Genomic DNA, 13,379 nt, shown 5'->3' on the forward strand with positions numbered 1-13,379 from the left:
TTTGGGTTTTTTTTGTTGTTGTTTGGGTTTTTAATTGAAGGAGCAAAGTGGGATATCGGCACGGGAGCTGACTCAGGCAAGGTCAGGAATGTGTGGTGAGCTGAAGTAGCTATTATTTTTCAGGTGTTGTATGGTGAAGTTATAATCATCCCATTTTTTTTGATTTTACAGGTAGTGCACAAGCCTCGGCATAGCAGCCCTAAACGGCAGAGGCTGGGTGGCTGAGTGGCCAAGGTAAAGAAGATGGAGGTGGAAATTGTTGAGGTTTCAGGCAGTATCTTGGCATGTGTCTCTTGCTTTGTTTTTGTGGTGCTGCACAGAGCCTTGGAGGGGCGAAGCTACTTGATGCTGTTGAGTGGTCCAAGAAGGTGAGGCTGCTATTGGCAGGGTTGGTGTCTAATAGCAAAGAATCATATGGCAACTCGGTTCTTCTGTATCTTAGACCTCGCCTGGGTCTAAGGACCCCTGTGGGCCACTCCCTCTGTGTTGGTTTTCCCCATCTGAGGTTTCCTTCCTGACAGGCTCCTCTCAATCCCTGCTCTCCTATCTTGTGTTGCCTTTGAACCCGCTCCCCCCCTGCCCCATATTCTACCCTGCCACTCCACCCCAACCCACCCATTTCCCCCCCCCCCCAACTCTGACATCCTTTCCACTTCCTTACATCCCATTTCCCACCCCACTCTCCCTCCTCCTATATTTTGGATTTGTGCTGGAGACTGTTGATAACACAGGGATGTGTTAGTTACCACTGAGCAGTGCTTGCATGGTGTACGGGGCTGTTCTGCTCCTTGCTGGGCCCTACCAGCAAGCAGGCTGGGGGTGCACAAGGAGTTGGGAGGGGACACAGCTAGGACAGCTGACCCTGCCTGACTGGAAGGACATCCCACACCATATGATGTCATGGTCAGCAATGAAACTGAGGGTGGAGGTTGGTGCAGGGATGCTACTGAGGGACTGGCTGGGCATACATCAGTTGGTGGTGAGCAATTGTTTTCATTTGCATCCCTTGTCTTCTTGGGTATTATTTTCTCTCTGTGTGTTTTTTTTCTCTGCCTTTCTTTAAATTTCTTTTTAACTATTAAACTGTTTTTATGTCAAACCACAAGTTTATTTCTCAGATTTACCTTTATGATTCTCCCCCATCCCACTGTGGGGGAGTGAGCAAGCAACTCTATGGTGCTTAGTCGCCAGCCAGGGTCCCCCGTGCCACTGGTGGTGAGAAGCGAGCAAGCAGTTGTGTGGTGCTTAGTTGCTGTGCTGGCTGGGATTAAACCATCACATAAGGTGAGTTGCAAGCCCACTCTGGTGAACTTTAGGCTCTCCATGCTAATCCTACCATTTTCTAGGCCATCTTTGTTCTTCATTGCTGCTTTATAGTGTCTTTTTCTCAGTGAGCAGTATCGCTCATGCTATGCAAAAGTACCTGTCTCCCAACTTCTAGGAAATAATTGCCAAAGACAGAATGAAACAGCCACAGCACAATCTACAGCAATTTTGCATCTTGAGGGACGCAGCAGGCCACTCTCTCTTGTCCCTTACTCTATCCAGCTAGGCTGGAATGTATGGTGGTTGTAGAAACTGCTACACCCTGTGCCACCTCCTCAGGTTGTTAGCTTCACCCTGCATGTAGGCAGCTGAGGCCATCAGCTCTGCATGGGACGTAGGCAGCCTTGGAGAGCTTTATACCAAGTCATTTTGCTTTGGGCAGCAGCAATTCTGCACTACAGGAAGCCGCTTTCTGAAGGGCAAGGGGCTGAGATGACAACAGGCTGCTGCACACTCCAGTCAGACTAAGAGGCTGTTCTTTGGGGACCTGGTGCAGGGACAGCTGAGGTACATCCTGCACTGCTAGTGACTCTTCACAAGGGAATCGTGCTCTGGTTTTAGCAGGAAAAGGAGTCTGTCACAGGTAGCCATTATCACTGTGCACAGTTGCTTGTTCAAGTAGAGGCGTATTTTTTGCGTTGCAGTCTTGATGTCAAAACTGTCAGGGGTTCAAGTTACAAAAGCCTTTTGACATCAAAGCAAGATGACGACTGGATTTCTACCAGCACTGTATTTCAGCTGTGTTGCTAGCTGAAAAGGGCTTGGAGGCCAGGAGCTACTTAGAGGGGTCTGAATTAAAGAAACTGAGTGTTGAAGCCTTTGTTTCAAGGAGGTGAATTTGGCAGCCAAAGGAAGAGAGCTGCTCACCTGTAAACTGGCAGAACAACCCATTCAGCCTACTATAGTGTGCTGAAGGCAGCGAAGTGCAACTGTGACATATGCTGGCAGGAAGGGCAAGGAGTGCGGAGCTACACTCCTGTACAAAGCAAAGAGACCTGGACATCCCATCTACAATCATCTGCTGAGGACATCTAACGTGCCAGTGTGCCTCTGCTTCTTCTGCTTCATGTCTTATTTCTTTGCATGGTGGAGGACAAGGTGACAAGGAGAGCAGATTACTCATAGGACAGGGGTGAGGAAAGGTGCAAAGAGCACAACAAAGCCCAGGGATCACCAGCGCATGCTCATTTGCAGATAGGCCACTTGCATCTGCACGGTTTTCTGCTGAACACAGCTGCCCCTCTCACACAAAGCAGCTTTCAGTCTCTTCTCACCTGCCTCCAGGCTGTTGCCTGAGGTTGTGTGTGGTGGTTTTTTGTTTGTTTGTTTTTTAAAGCTGTCTTGTCAGCAGCTCTTGCCTCACTGCTGTCACTCCCATAACCCTGATGCCACACGCAGACCGATATAGCAATCCTTGGGGCTTATCCGTGGGAAAACCCCCTGTGCCACAGGTTCCAGGGGCTGCGGCTTCTCTCTCAGTAAGGGGGTGGGGGCATAGACAGAAGCAACCACCCGACTTTAAAACCCATCATACGCAAAGGATTGAAATGCTTGAGCCACGTGGATGCTTTTGCATACGGAGGCAATAAGTATTAATGCCTGGGCCGGGAGTGGGCAAAGGGCAGAGCACTGTGCACCCTGCAGCCGCAGCGAGCAGCTCCTGCGGTCGGGCGCTGTAACCTGGGCTGAGACCCCGGCCAGGCTCGCCCAACGAATGCTCAGCACAGGGTCCGTGGAGCGCTGCTGTCATCTAGCGATCAAAAGTGGGTACCGCAACTACTCGGTTGGTGGCGTGCAGCTGCTGCCACCTTGCTACCACAATTGGGTACTGCAGCCGTCAGGTAGGTGGGGGCGCTGCTGCTCCCTTGAGACCAAAGCGTGCTCTTGCTGCCACCTGGCGGCTAATAATTGGTACTGCAGCCCTGGCGCCGCGCATGCACGTGCCGCCTCCCTACTCGTCATTGGTGGCCGTTGTTAACGGCATTGCGATTCCCGCGCTGCCTGCAGGGTGGGACCGCTGCGCCCGCTGCTGCCCTCCGGTAAGGAGGTGCCGCAGCCGACCCCCGAGCATGTTGCCAGCGCGCGCTTGGCAAGGGAGTACAAAACTGCAGCGCCGCTGCAGCTCCGGGACAAACGCAGCCTGCCGGTGCTCGCTGCTGCTCCATCGGCCCCGCTCCAGCGACAAGCCCCCGCACATGGAGACGGTGCGGGTGCGGAATGGCTGCACCCCTACAGGGTAACGCCACGCTTCTGCCCGTGTGGGGTCCGACCGGGGTCCTCCGCGCCGGACCGACTCTGCCGGCAGCGGGGTTCGAACCCGGGTGCTCGGCGCCGGTCAAATTCAGCAAACGGCGGGGCTCGAACCGGCGAATTAGTTGCCGGGCCACTCCTGCGCATGCGCTGCTCTTATTTTGGCCAGAAAGGCTTCTCCACGCGCGTAAAAGCCGATTTCGAAAAGCGCGTGCGCTGCCGGAAACCACGCCCCGCGGCATCAGGCCTATTATGCGCATGCGTTGCTCGTCGTTTTTTCAAGAAAGGCTTCTGCGCATGCGTCAAAGACGATTCCGTAAAACGCATGCGCCGAAAGAAACCACGCGGCGCGTCATCAAGCCGATTAGGCGCATGCGCTGCCCTTAGTTTTGCCAGAAAGGCTTCTGCGCATGCGTGAAAGCGTTTTTCTAATACGCATGCGCCCGCGGAAACCACGCCCTGGGGCTTCAGCCGGTTATGCGCATGCGCTGCCTGTAGTTCTGCCAGAAAGGCTTCTGCGCATGCCTGAAAGTCGAATTCGTAATGTGTGTGGGCTGCTGGAAAACCCGACCCGCTGCGGCAAGCCTATTCTGCCCATGCGCTGCCCTTCGTTTGCCAGAAACGCTACTGCGCGTGCGGGTTAGGGTTAGGGTTAGGGTTAGGGTTAGGGTTAGGGTTAGGGTTAGGGTTAGGGTTAGGGTTAGGGTTAGGGTTAGGGTTAGGGTTATCTCCAGGCCCGAAATGGTCGGGTCTGGGGAGATTCTTTGTGATTCCCAGAGTGAGATTAAGACACAAACGAGGTCAAATGCCGTAAAGAAAATAAGTTTAATGGTGCTTGCATAGAGGCAGGAAATGGAGAGAAAGAGAGGAAAAATAAAGAAAGGTGCAATAGCTACCACCGCACGGAGCTGGGGATCCTGTCAGCCCAGATCGACTTCATGTCAGGTGGGGCATTCCACCCGGTGCTGGTTGTCACAGTTCTTTTATAGATGTTCCAGAGCTGTTCACCCAAAAGTCTCTGCTTCTTCCAAGAACTGTTTTGCATAGCCTCACCCCTCACTCGGCAGTGGTGCAAACACCCATACCATATTTTCAGAGAATTTTTCATCCTCTGCCGTCTGGGTGTACTTGCTGGGGTGAGGGTACAAAACAGGTGATGCGTGGTTTTCGTGGTCGAACAGATGCAGCGGTGTCTGGGTAAACATCGGTGGTTTGCCGAAGCAAGATGTAGACAAGTTCTTCGCAGGGTCTCTTGTTGTTTTGCGGTCAGCCAGCAATGTTGAGACAGATAGCACAGTCCCAGTAACGTCCTTCACACCACCCCGTGACTCAACATTGCTGCTCCGTGGGTGGCGTAGATAGAGATAAAGATTCTGCCAACTATACAAACAAGGTTAACAATCCTTATCTAAGCATTAAAACCATTTACCATTATCAATCTAACAATAACAGTGATTAGAAACGACTAATAATAACTATAAATCCCTAGCAGATGTTAGCTAACAATTCAAAACTCAAACATGTCATAAGCTAATTTCAAAACATTATCATAACAGGATTATGTAACAAAACAAAATAAAACATTTCTTAGCATATATAAGGTTTGTTTGTGGAGGTTAAGAATCAAGAGCCAAGAGGTGGCCATTTAAAAGGGTAAATTTTCATGTCCCTTTAAGGCTGGGTCCAAATCATGGCTGCGCATGCATTTTTCATTGTGTAGTTTTGGTCAGGGCGTTAGCCTGAATCTTGACCAGGAGGGTCACGGACCTACTTGTTTGTCTCACCACAAACAATCCTTATCATTTTGGAAAAGATGGGAGCAGGAGACGACACACTCTGAACGGTTTTGCTGTTCAGCCTTCGTCTCATCGTGACTACAGTAACCATCAGTATGTGCTTTTGTGAGTGTTTTTGGTCACGCTGGTACAGAAGAGTGCGATCTCTTCCTCGCAATCCGCCCTGAGTAGTGGAACCCATGGGATACCAAAGCAGAGTGCGAGAGACTGTTATATAAACAAAAGAAAACTGTTGATCTCCAGCAAAGTTACCATGTGACTTGTTATTAGTTTCTGTTCATCTTCGTCACCTTGTGAAGAAAAATACCAAGGACCAGGCACAGACTATCGTGGAGGGAACAGATGGAGTTACCACCCCGACATTATTCAGGACTGTGCTGGACTCACGAGTGAAGAAGTCTGTTTTCCACATCACATGAGACTTTGCTGGACTGTTATTCTGCTATTCAATTTCTAGTTCATGTTTGTTAATAAATTGTTATTTGTTGTTCGCTGGTTGTCAAGTGGTTCATTGAATTTACTTTGCGTCTAACACACAGTTTTCAAAATAAATCAAAAGGGTTGGTGTAAAAGAAGAGACTCAAACTCTTATGGGTCTATGCAAACCTAGAGTAACCCATAAGAGTTTGAGTCTCTTCTTTTATAGTTTTGGCACCCCAGATGGGACTCTAGGTCATGGCGGGGAAGGAAGGATTGCGAGGATCCTTGCTTAACATCCTACAAAAGACGCCGGCAACAGACTTGGTGAGTGCGAGTCTCCCCACCAACAGAATTAGTGAGTTTGAGTCTCCCCGGCAACAGAATTGGTGAGTTCGAGTCTCCCTTTTCTTGTATTTTGTACGGTGTTAAGTCAAGTAGATACCTCGGAGTACCCATCGCGATTAAACTTGCAACATGGGAGGTTATCCATCAATTCCAAAAGGATCTTCTCTGGCAGAATTATTAAGTAATTGGAACAAACTATCTGGTACAGCAGGGTTGACGAAATCAAAGGTTATTACCTTGTGCCAAGATGATTGGCCGTTTTTGACGAGAATAAAAGGGGCTGGACCCCAAGAAGTGTGGCCACCTGAAGGAACTTTTGATTAAGTCAGAATAAGGTGTTTGAGATTAATATTAGAGGACAGGAATCCTCAACAAATGAATTATTTGTTTTTATGGTTAGAATGGGCTGATTTAAGAAAAAGGCTGGCCTTTAAGAAACCTATGAAAAGGGAGGAATTATTATTGGCATTTTTAGAAAAAAACCAGAAGTATGGTAAGAGTTCGAGTCTCTTGAAGCTGGACAATTTCCTATGGTGGTCGAGTTTCACTCCAACCCAAGGGCAGGTCCCAATTCTGGTCCGGATGTACCACCTGTTGTTGCAGTCTCTACTCACCAACCCTGGAAACCAGGCGATCTAATGTTGTGGCAAGATAAAATGTCGCGCTTGAGAAATAATGCTGAAAAATGTGCAAAATTTTTATCTAGCATTATCTGAGATTATAAACCTAATTGGGAAGATATGCAAACCTTGTTACAGGAGCATTCTTTTCCATTCCCATTGACCCAGAAAGTCAAAATTTGTTTGCATTGACTTGGGAAGGTTGCCAGTACACCTGGACTCGCCTTCCACAGAGATTTACCACTTCACCAACTTTGTTTTCTCAGATCCTTAAGCAGAATTTACAAGACTTGGAACTACCAGCCAAATCAATATTGATTCAGTATGTTGATGATTTACTTATCGCTAGCCTGACTTATGAAGATTGTGTAAAGGACACTGAATATGTTTGTAACAAACTTTTTGGAAAAGGACATAAAGCATCCCTTTCTAAATTGCAGTTTTGTGAGCCTGAAGTTAAATACTTAGGGTTTATCTTAGCAGGGGGAACTAGGAAGTTAGATCCAAGTCGAGTACAAGCAATACAAGAAATAGCAAGACCACTCACCAAGAAGCAAATGAGAGCCTTTTTAGGTCAAGCAGGAATTTGTAGGCCTTGGATTTTAGGATTTTCTGAAATTACCAAACCGCACCCGGAACCGATACCCTGGACTGAGGAGCTAGAAACAACATTTATGAGCGTTAAAACTGTGTTGGTAAATGCACCAGCTTTGGGACTTCCAGATTATGAAAAACCATTTAAACTTTATGTCGCAGAAGCTAAAGGAGTGCTGGTGCAAAACCAAGGACCTTATGAGAGACCAATAGCTTATTATTCACTCACCCTAGACCCTGTTATCAGAGGATCTCCACACTGTCTGCAGTCTGTAGCTGCAGCCGCTGAACTAGTAGAAAAATCGAAAAAACATCGTCTTAGGTTTTCTTTGCTATTCTATTTGTATTCTTAATCAGCCTACATTGTTATATGAATTGTTAATAGTTAATTATTCCCAGATTCTCGTTTGCTATTAAATTGTTATTGTGTTAACTATATAATCTGTGTTGTCGATTGCACATTTCGGCGTACTACTCAAATTTGTTTAACGCCATCGGGTAAAACCATAGTAGCAAATTGCATGTTAGTTATAGCGTGTTGAACTAATCTTATAAAACATGGAACAGCACATGGCAAAAACAATAAGGTGGCTAATCCACATAACAAATAAAATAGCACTTGTTTTACCCAGGGGCTCCCGGGAAGCCAAGAAAACAAGTCAATGTTCCAGTCTTTCCAAGTTTGGGTTAGGGTTAGGATTAGAGTAAGGGTTAAGGTTAGGGTTAGGGTTGTTAGGGTTAGGGTTAGGTACATGCCATGCACAGCTCAACAAGAGGAGGTGCTAGGAAGGAATTCTGTTGGTAGTTTTCCCATTGCCCTGGTAGCCATGTGAGGTGCACCACAAAAGTTGGGCTACCTGCTTTCTGGGCTGAGATGGGGAGCTGCTGACTTTTGCACTCGACTGGAGCCAAAATGCTCCACGGCACACCCCATGCACAACTCCACCAAAGAAGGTGCCAGGAAGGAATTCTGTTGGTAGTTGTCACACTGCCCTGGTAGACATGTGAAGTGCACCACAAAAGTTGTGCTACCTGCTTTCTGGGCTGAGATGGGGAACCGCTGACTTTTGCACTTGGCTGGAGCCAAAATGCTCCATGGCACACCCCATGCACAACTTCACCGGGGTAGGTGCCAGGAAGGAATTCTGTTGGCAGTTCTCCTGATTATATAGAAGCGAATGCAACAGCTACTAACCTGCAAGTTGTGAGATGTTTGACAGTGATAAATGTTAGTGAGAGTCGAGCAGTTAGGTAAAGCCTATTCAAATAAAATGTGCGTTACTGCAGTACTCCAAAACCCGATTAGGATGATGGAGCCCATTGTCTCATATGTGGGAACTATATCTGTGGTAAGCGATGACTGAGGACACCTTAGGTGTAATGGTGAGGTGGTTGGTGTGATGTCATAACAAAAGGGAGTAACTTCATCCTTGAATCTATGTATGGTATAGTAATGAACAGAAACTGAGACATTATTTCATCTCATTAATGAGACAGATGCTGGAATATTATGCTTAGTTCAGTTCTCAGAATCTTAAGTTCTTGGAAAATGGTATGTAACACAGAGAAGAGGCATAAAAGTTTAGCTTGGGAAAATTGGTTGTACAATGCAAGAGTTTCAAATTGGCATCTTTCAAGTTTGTCTGAAAGGTAAGAGATCATCTTAAATTAGTTGGTGTAGTATTTTATAAATTGATTTTAACAGGAACTGACATTTATGCAAAAGACATATGTGAAGAACCTATTGCTTAACACTAAAACCATTCACATTTTAAAAAAAGTGAAACTGAGATCTAAGTGAAGGCAGTTAGCCACTGAAACAATTTCTAAAAGAAGTAGAACATCTGTCCCCTTTGCTTTTGCATCAAAACTGGATTATTTTCTAGGTGGTATATTCAGGTCTAAATTAAGCCTAAGTTACAGGTCTCTGAACTACAGCACAGAGAACCCCTCCATAGACAGCATTCTCAAATGAGAAATAAATGCATGTATGATTTTGTTACATATACAAACACATAACATTAGGCATTATATGTTGGTGATGTGGTAATGTGATGGCTATTTAACAATGCTCCTTCCTCATGAGGAGAAACAGGATTTCTCTTGTTTGGAGATAGACACAGCTTTGAGGTCAACCCATTTCTTCAGCCAGCTTACATTTTTCTGGACTCTTCAACTTCAGCCATGGCAATTAATCTAAAAAGTAAGCATCATATCTTTCCCTTTTCACATACGCAAATATGATTTTTAAAAAACAGAAACAACCAAAGGAAAGCGAAGCCAGATACCATTAATGATATTCACAGAGGAGGAATGTATCACTTAGTCCTCAGAGCAGACTTTAGGGGACAGAAACAGCAACCAGTTGTTACCAGTATTTATCCTAGCTAGTGCTAGCCAAGTAGGAAGGCCTCATTCTGTACGAGTACTTGGTGATACCAAGGGTCTGCTAAAGGGAATTTTTGCTTCCTCCTTTCATCCAGTTCAGTCACCATAATTCAGAAAAACCTGCTCAGCTGTTTTTCTTTCTCAGCATTTGTTATTTTTGATGCCATTCCTATAATAAACTGTGCAGTCTGTGTTAGATAGATTGGCTGCAGTACCCATTTTTTTCCGCTAGATGGCAGCAGTACTCCGGCCAAACCAAGGGCCATCGCCCCATCCCAACTAAGGGCAGCGCATGCGCAGGATAGGCCTGACGCCTCGGGGCGGGGTTTCCGGCTGCGCACGCGGCCCCGGGAGGCGGGGTCATGGCCGGCCCGCGCGGCGCCTGGAGCCCGGGAGCCTTTCGGGCCGGGACGTGCGGCGGCGCTGGGTGAGCGGTCGGTCTGAGGGGGGCCGGCGGGCGAGCCCGGGCGTGGCCGTCGGGCAGCGGCCGGCCGGGGGGGACGTGACGGGCCGGCGCTCGGCCGCGCAGGGAGCGCCTGGTGCCGGCGGCGGGCGGGCTGAGGCGGGCGGCTCGGCCCGGGCCCGGCGGGGCTGCCGGCGGTTCTCGTCTCCCCGGCAGTGACGGTGGCCAGCGGCCTCCTCACGGTGCTGCCTTTTTTTTTTCTTCTCGGAGCTGCGCCGCTACCTCAGCGAGGAGGTGAGGAGCGGCGGCGGGGCGGCCCCGGTGCTCCCTTGTGGCGGCGGGGCTCGGGAGGGGGGTCGGCCCGCGGCGCCCTGCCGCCCCCCCGCCGCCTCCGGGTGCCCGGGCAGCCGCCGCAGCTCTGCGCGGGGCTTTGTCTTTCCCCCAGCCGCAGGCCTGAGCCGCGGCAGCGGGCTGGGGCTGCCGCCCCCCGCGGGCCGCAGGGGCTGCCTTGGGGCTCCGGTAACGCTGTCGCGGGGGGGCGGCTCGGGAGCCTCTTCAGCCCCTGCGAGCGGGCAAGGGGAGGAAAGGCAAGCCGGCGGTGGGATCCCACCCCTCGCCCCCGACTGCCGATTTCACTAAAAAGTATTGCAAAGGGCAAGCGTTTAACTGCCGGGGAGGGTAGTTAATCCCAGCTGTATCTTTCATGAGCTATCATTTGTAAAAGGAGTTCTCAGTGCTGGGGAGAGCAGCCAGGAAAGAAAAAGTTTCCAAAGAGGGTTGGAAATTTCTGTCTTCTAGTCCTAGGGAAATGAAACTGAAGCCATCTTCTGGTGTGCAGCCCAGCAAGTTCCTGTGAGCCTGTCTGGGAGAAATTAGCACCTAGTTAAAAAGGTGGGAGCGGCAGCCAGGGAGGAGGGTTACAAGCAGGCATCTGCCTTGAGGCTGTGCTAAAGGGAAACTGTAGGTACTTGTTTCTCAGCAGTTCAGCTGAGGGCTGCCTCTAGGAAGAAGGTCCTGGTGCCAGGGCATAATTTTCCATGCCTTGTTCTTTTTTTCTTTAGTGACAGAATGTGCTGAGGGCTGAAGGTACCGGCTGGATGCTCAGTGCCCTTCCATTTCCCTCTGCAAGGGTTTTGGGTGGGTGAGAGAGGCAGGCAGCTGTGACCCGGCTGCAGATGTGCTGGGCACGTCAGCCCGCAGCAAATGTGGAGTCTGACACCTTGTGCCTCCTATGGGACAAGACCCTGCTGGTAAGCAGTTGCTGGAGAAAAGCTGGTGCATAATCAACTTCTACCTTAATTGTCCTGTGCATTATCATCTGCATCTGGGTTCTATCCGCAGAGCTGAGATGCTGTTTTTGCTGCCTTTCAGGACTGCTACAGGTGCGTGTTTTCAAGATCTGTTGGTCTAGCCAGCATGCTGTAAGGGTGTGGGTAACAAGGTTTGTCAGTAATGCTTCTTGTGCCTATCTTTTACCAGACTAACTTGGTATCATTTTCTACTAAGAAAGCTTATTCTGTGTGCTGCTCAAAATACTGGGCTGCTCAGGCATTAGAGAGAGGAGGGAGAAGCCTCTCCATAGTATTCGCAGCACTGTTGAATGGGAGCTGATTGCTGGCCCTTGTGACTTTGTGTTTTCCCGAGGAAGTGTTGCTGGACTTGCCTGGTGGGTAGAAAAGCTGAGTCCCTGTGAGATCAAACAGCTTGCCTGGACCCTGGCAGAGCTGTAATTAGGTGAGTGCAAATTTGTCACCTTCAGTGTCATCCTTGGTCTGTCTTATGTGTTGCTTCTGGCATGGGGGGGTGGTGGGGTGGGCCGGGGGGGGAAGTACTTTTTTCTGTCTATAGGACAGAGGAAGGGGTGGTGGCTTGGTTAAGGCAGCTGGGAAGGTTTCTTCTTTGTGGCCTGGTTGCCCTGGGAGTCCACATGCTGCTTTGTAAGGGAAGGTTGCAAGGATGTCTTCCACCTTGAAAGGCAGGATGGTGGATACACATACCTTCTCTTACGCTCCTGGTTATAGAACGTCACCTGGGTGTGCTGAAGCTTCCTAGAACACTTGAATACCTGAACTGCAGGCTGTGAGATTCCTGCAGGCTGTGCTGGGGCCCCCAGCTTGTGTGCTGGGACCTTGCTCCTGGGTTTGCTGGTGCCTGGAGGCAGAGACGTGCTGGAAAGGCTTTGGGCATTGTGGCTGTTTCAGCCAGCACCCCACTCCTCACTCCAAGTAGCAGACTAACAGTCATCAAATAGTACTGGCAAAATTAAGTACTTCAAAATATTGAATAATAAATGATGTACCACTTTTCTATAGGACGATGTATGTATGTTTATCTAAAAGTTGGGAAACGTCCAAGGACCCTTATTGCTAACATGACGGATGTACTAATTGCTAAGTCCTTGGATTTGTCATCTTTAAAAAGGCTATCTGGTCCCAAGTTCCTGTTGTTTATACAGCGTGGCAAAGACAAGGACTTAAGTCATGGTCACTAGTTTAGTGAGGTATGTAAATGAGTTCCTGGAAAGTTAATGAATAGGTCTGAGTTACTTGTATAAAGAGGGGACTGAAAAACCCCCTCGGGGTGCATGACTTTGGTGGAGCGATCCCCCATGCATCCAGCGCTGCCAAATAATTGCTCACTCGAATATTGGTGACTGATTCTTTAAATCAATTTGGTGACCCAGATGGGACCTCCTCTGCTCGGCTGTGGGACCCATTGAGCGGGCACTCCCTAGGGTACCCCCGGGGATTTTCCCGGAGGGGCTCCTCGTCTCATCTGGATCACCGCAAGAGCAGACAAGGACTCCATCTTATGGAGCGAAGGTACTATGTTTATTAAAATATTAAAATATTGTATTAATACTATATTTTAAACAGTACTGTTTCGGGTATTTCTGTTCTGGGACCGGTCCCTCTGTAAAGCTGTCCGTAAGACATAAGATCATTGTATGCTTATGCAGGATGGCGTATGCCAGGTAGCTAGCACCGCAGGTATGCATCTGATTCTGTTCTGGTATTCGTTCCGGTATTGAGGTAATATCGGAACTCTGATTCTGGTTTGGTCAGAAGACTGACACGTTTGATGATTCAAAGTCAATCTGTGTATATAGGATTAATAATTATAGCGTTACTGATAATAATTATGATACTCATTTTATGCTGGAAACATGAGAACATTTCTGTATTAGGTATATTATGAAAGTTGATATGTGGTTATTGTCTTGAGCATCCGAGGGGT

The 13,379-nt window shown here is 48.5% G+C and overlaps 1 protein-coding gene and 2 long non-coding RNA genes across 12 annotated transcripts in view; 2 read left to right on the plus strand and 1 right to left on the minus strand.

The window, feature by feature from the left end:
• The window catches only part of LOC308055222, a 27,953-nt gene extending 22,091 nt beyond the window's left edge, over nucleotides 1-5,862 (plus strand). For both annotated transcript variants that reach the window (XR_013924479.1, XR_013924480.1), the window contains one exon: nucleotides 172-5,862. This is a non-coding gene — a long non-coding RNA (uncharacterized lncRNA). The remainder of the gene's footprint in view (nucleotides 1-171) is intronic.
• The window catches only part of LOC308055203 (endoplasmic reticulum-Golgi intermediate compartment protein 3-like), a 24,806-nt gene continuing 15,809 nt past the window's right edge, over nucleotides 4,383-13,379 (minus strand). Inside the window, 2 exon segments of the mRNA XM_080368938.1 lie at nucleotides 4,383-7,416; nucleotides 7,581-7,641. Coding sequence (XP_080225064.1) covers nucleotides 7,595-7,641 — 47 coding nt within the window. The 3' untranslated portion in view covers nucleotides 4,383-7,416; nucleotides 7,581-7,594.
• LOC308055216 overlaps nucleotides 7,426-13,379 on the plus strand; it is a 10,864-nt gene continuing 4,910 nt past the window's right edge. Inside the window, exons 1-4 of one of the 9 annotated variants that reach the window (XR_013924465.1) lie at nucleotides 7,426-10,166; nucleotides 11,204-11,524; nucleotides 11,787-11,876; nucleotides 12,826-12,964. This is a non-coding gene — a long non-coding RNA (uncharacterized lncRNA). The other 8 variants (XR_013924466.1, XR_013924467.1, XR_013924469.1 and 5 more) reach the window with 8 other exon arrangements.

The sequence above is a fragment of the Falco punctatus genome, assembly GCF_963210335.1.
Source record: "Falco punctatus genome assembly, chromosome: 18".
In the NCBI taxonomy this organism is placed as follows: Eukaryota; Metazoa; Chordata; class Aves; order Falconiformes; family Falconidae; genus Falco; species Falco punctatus.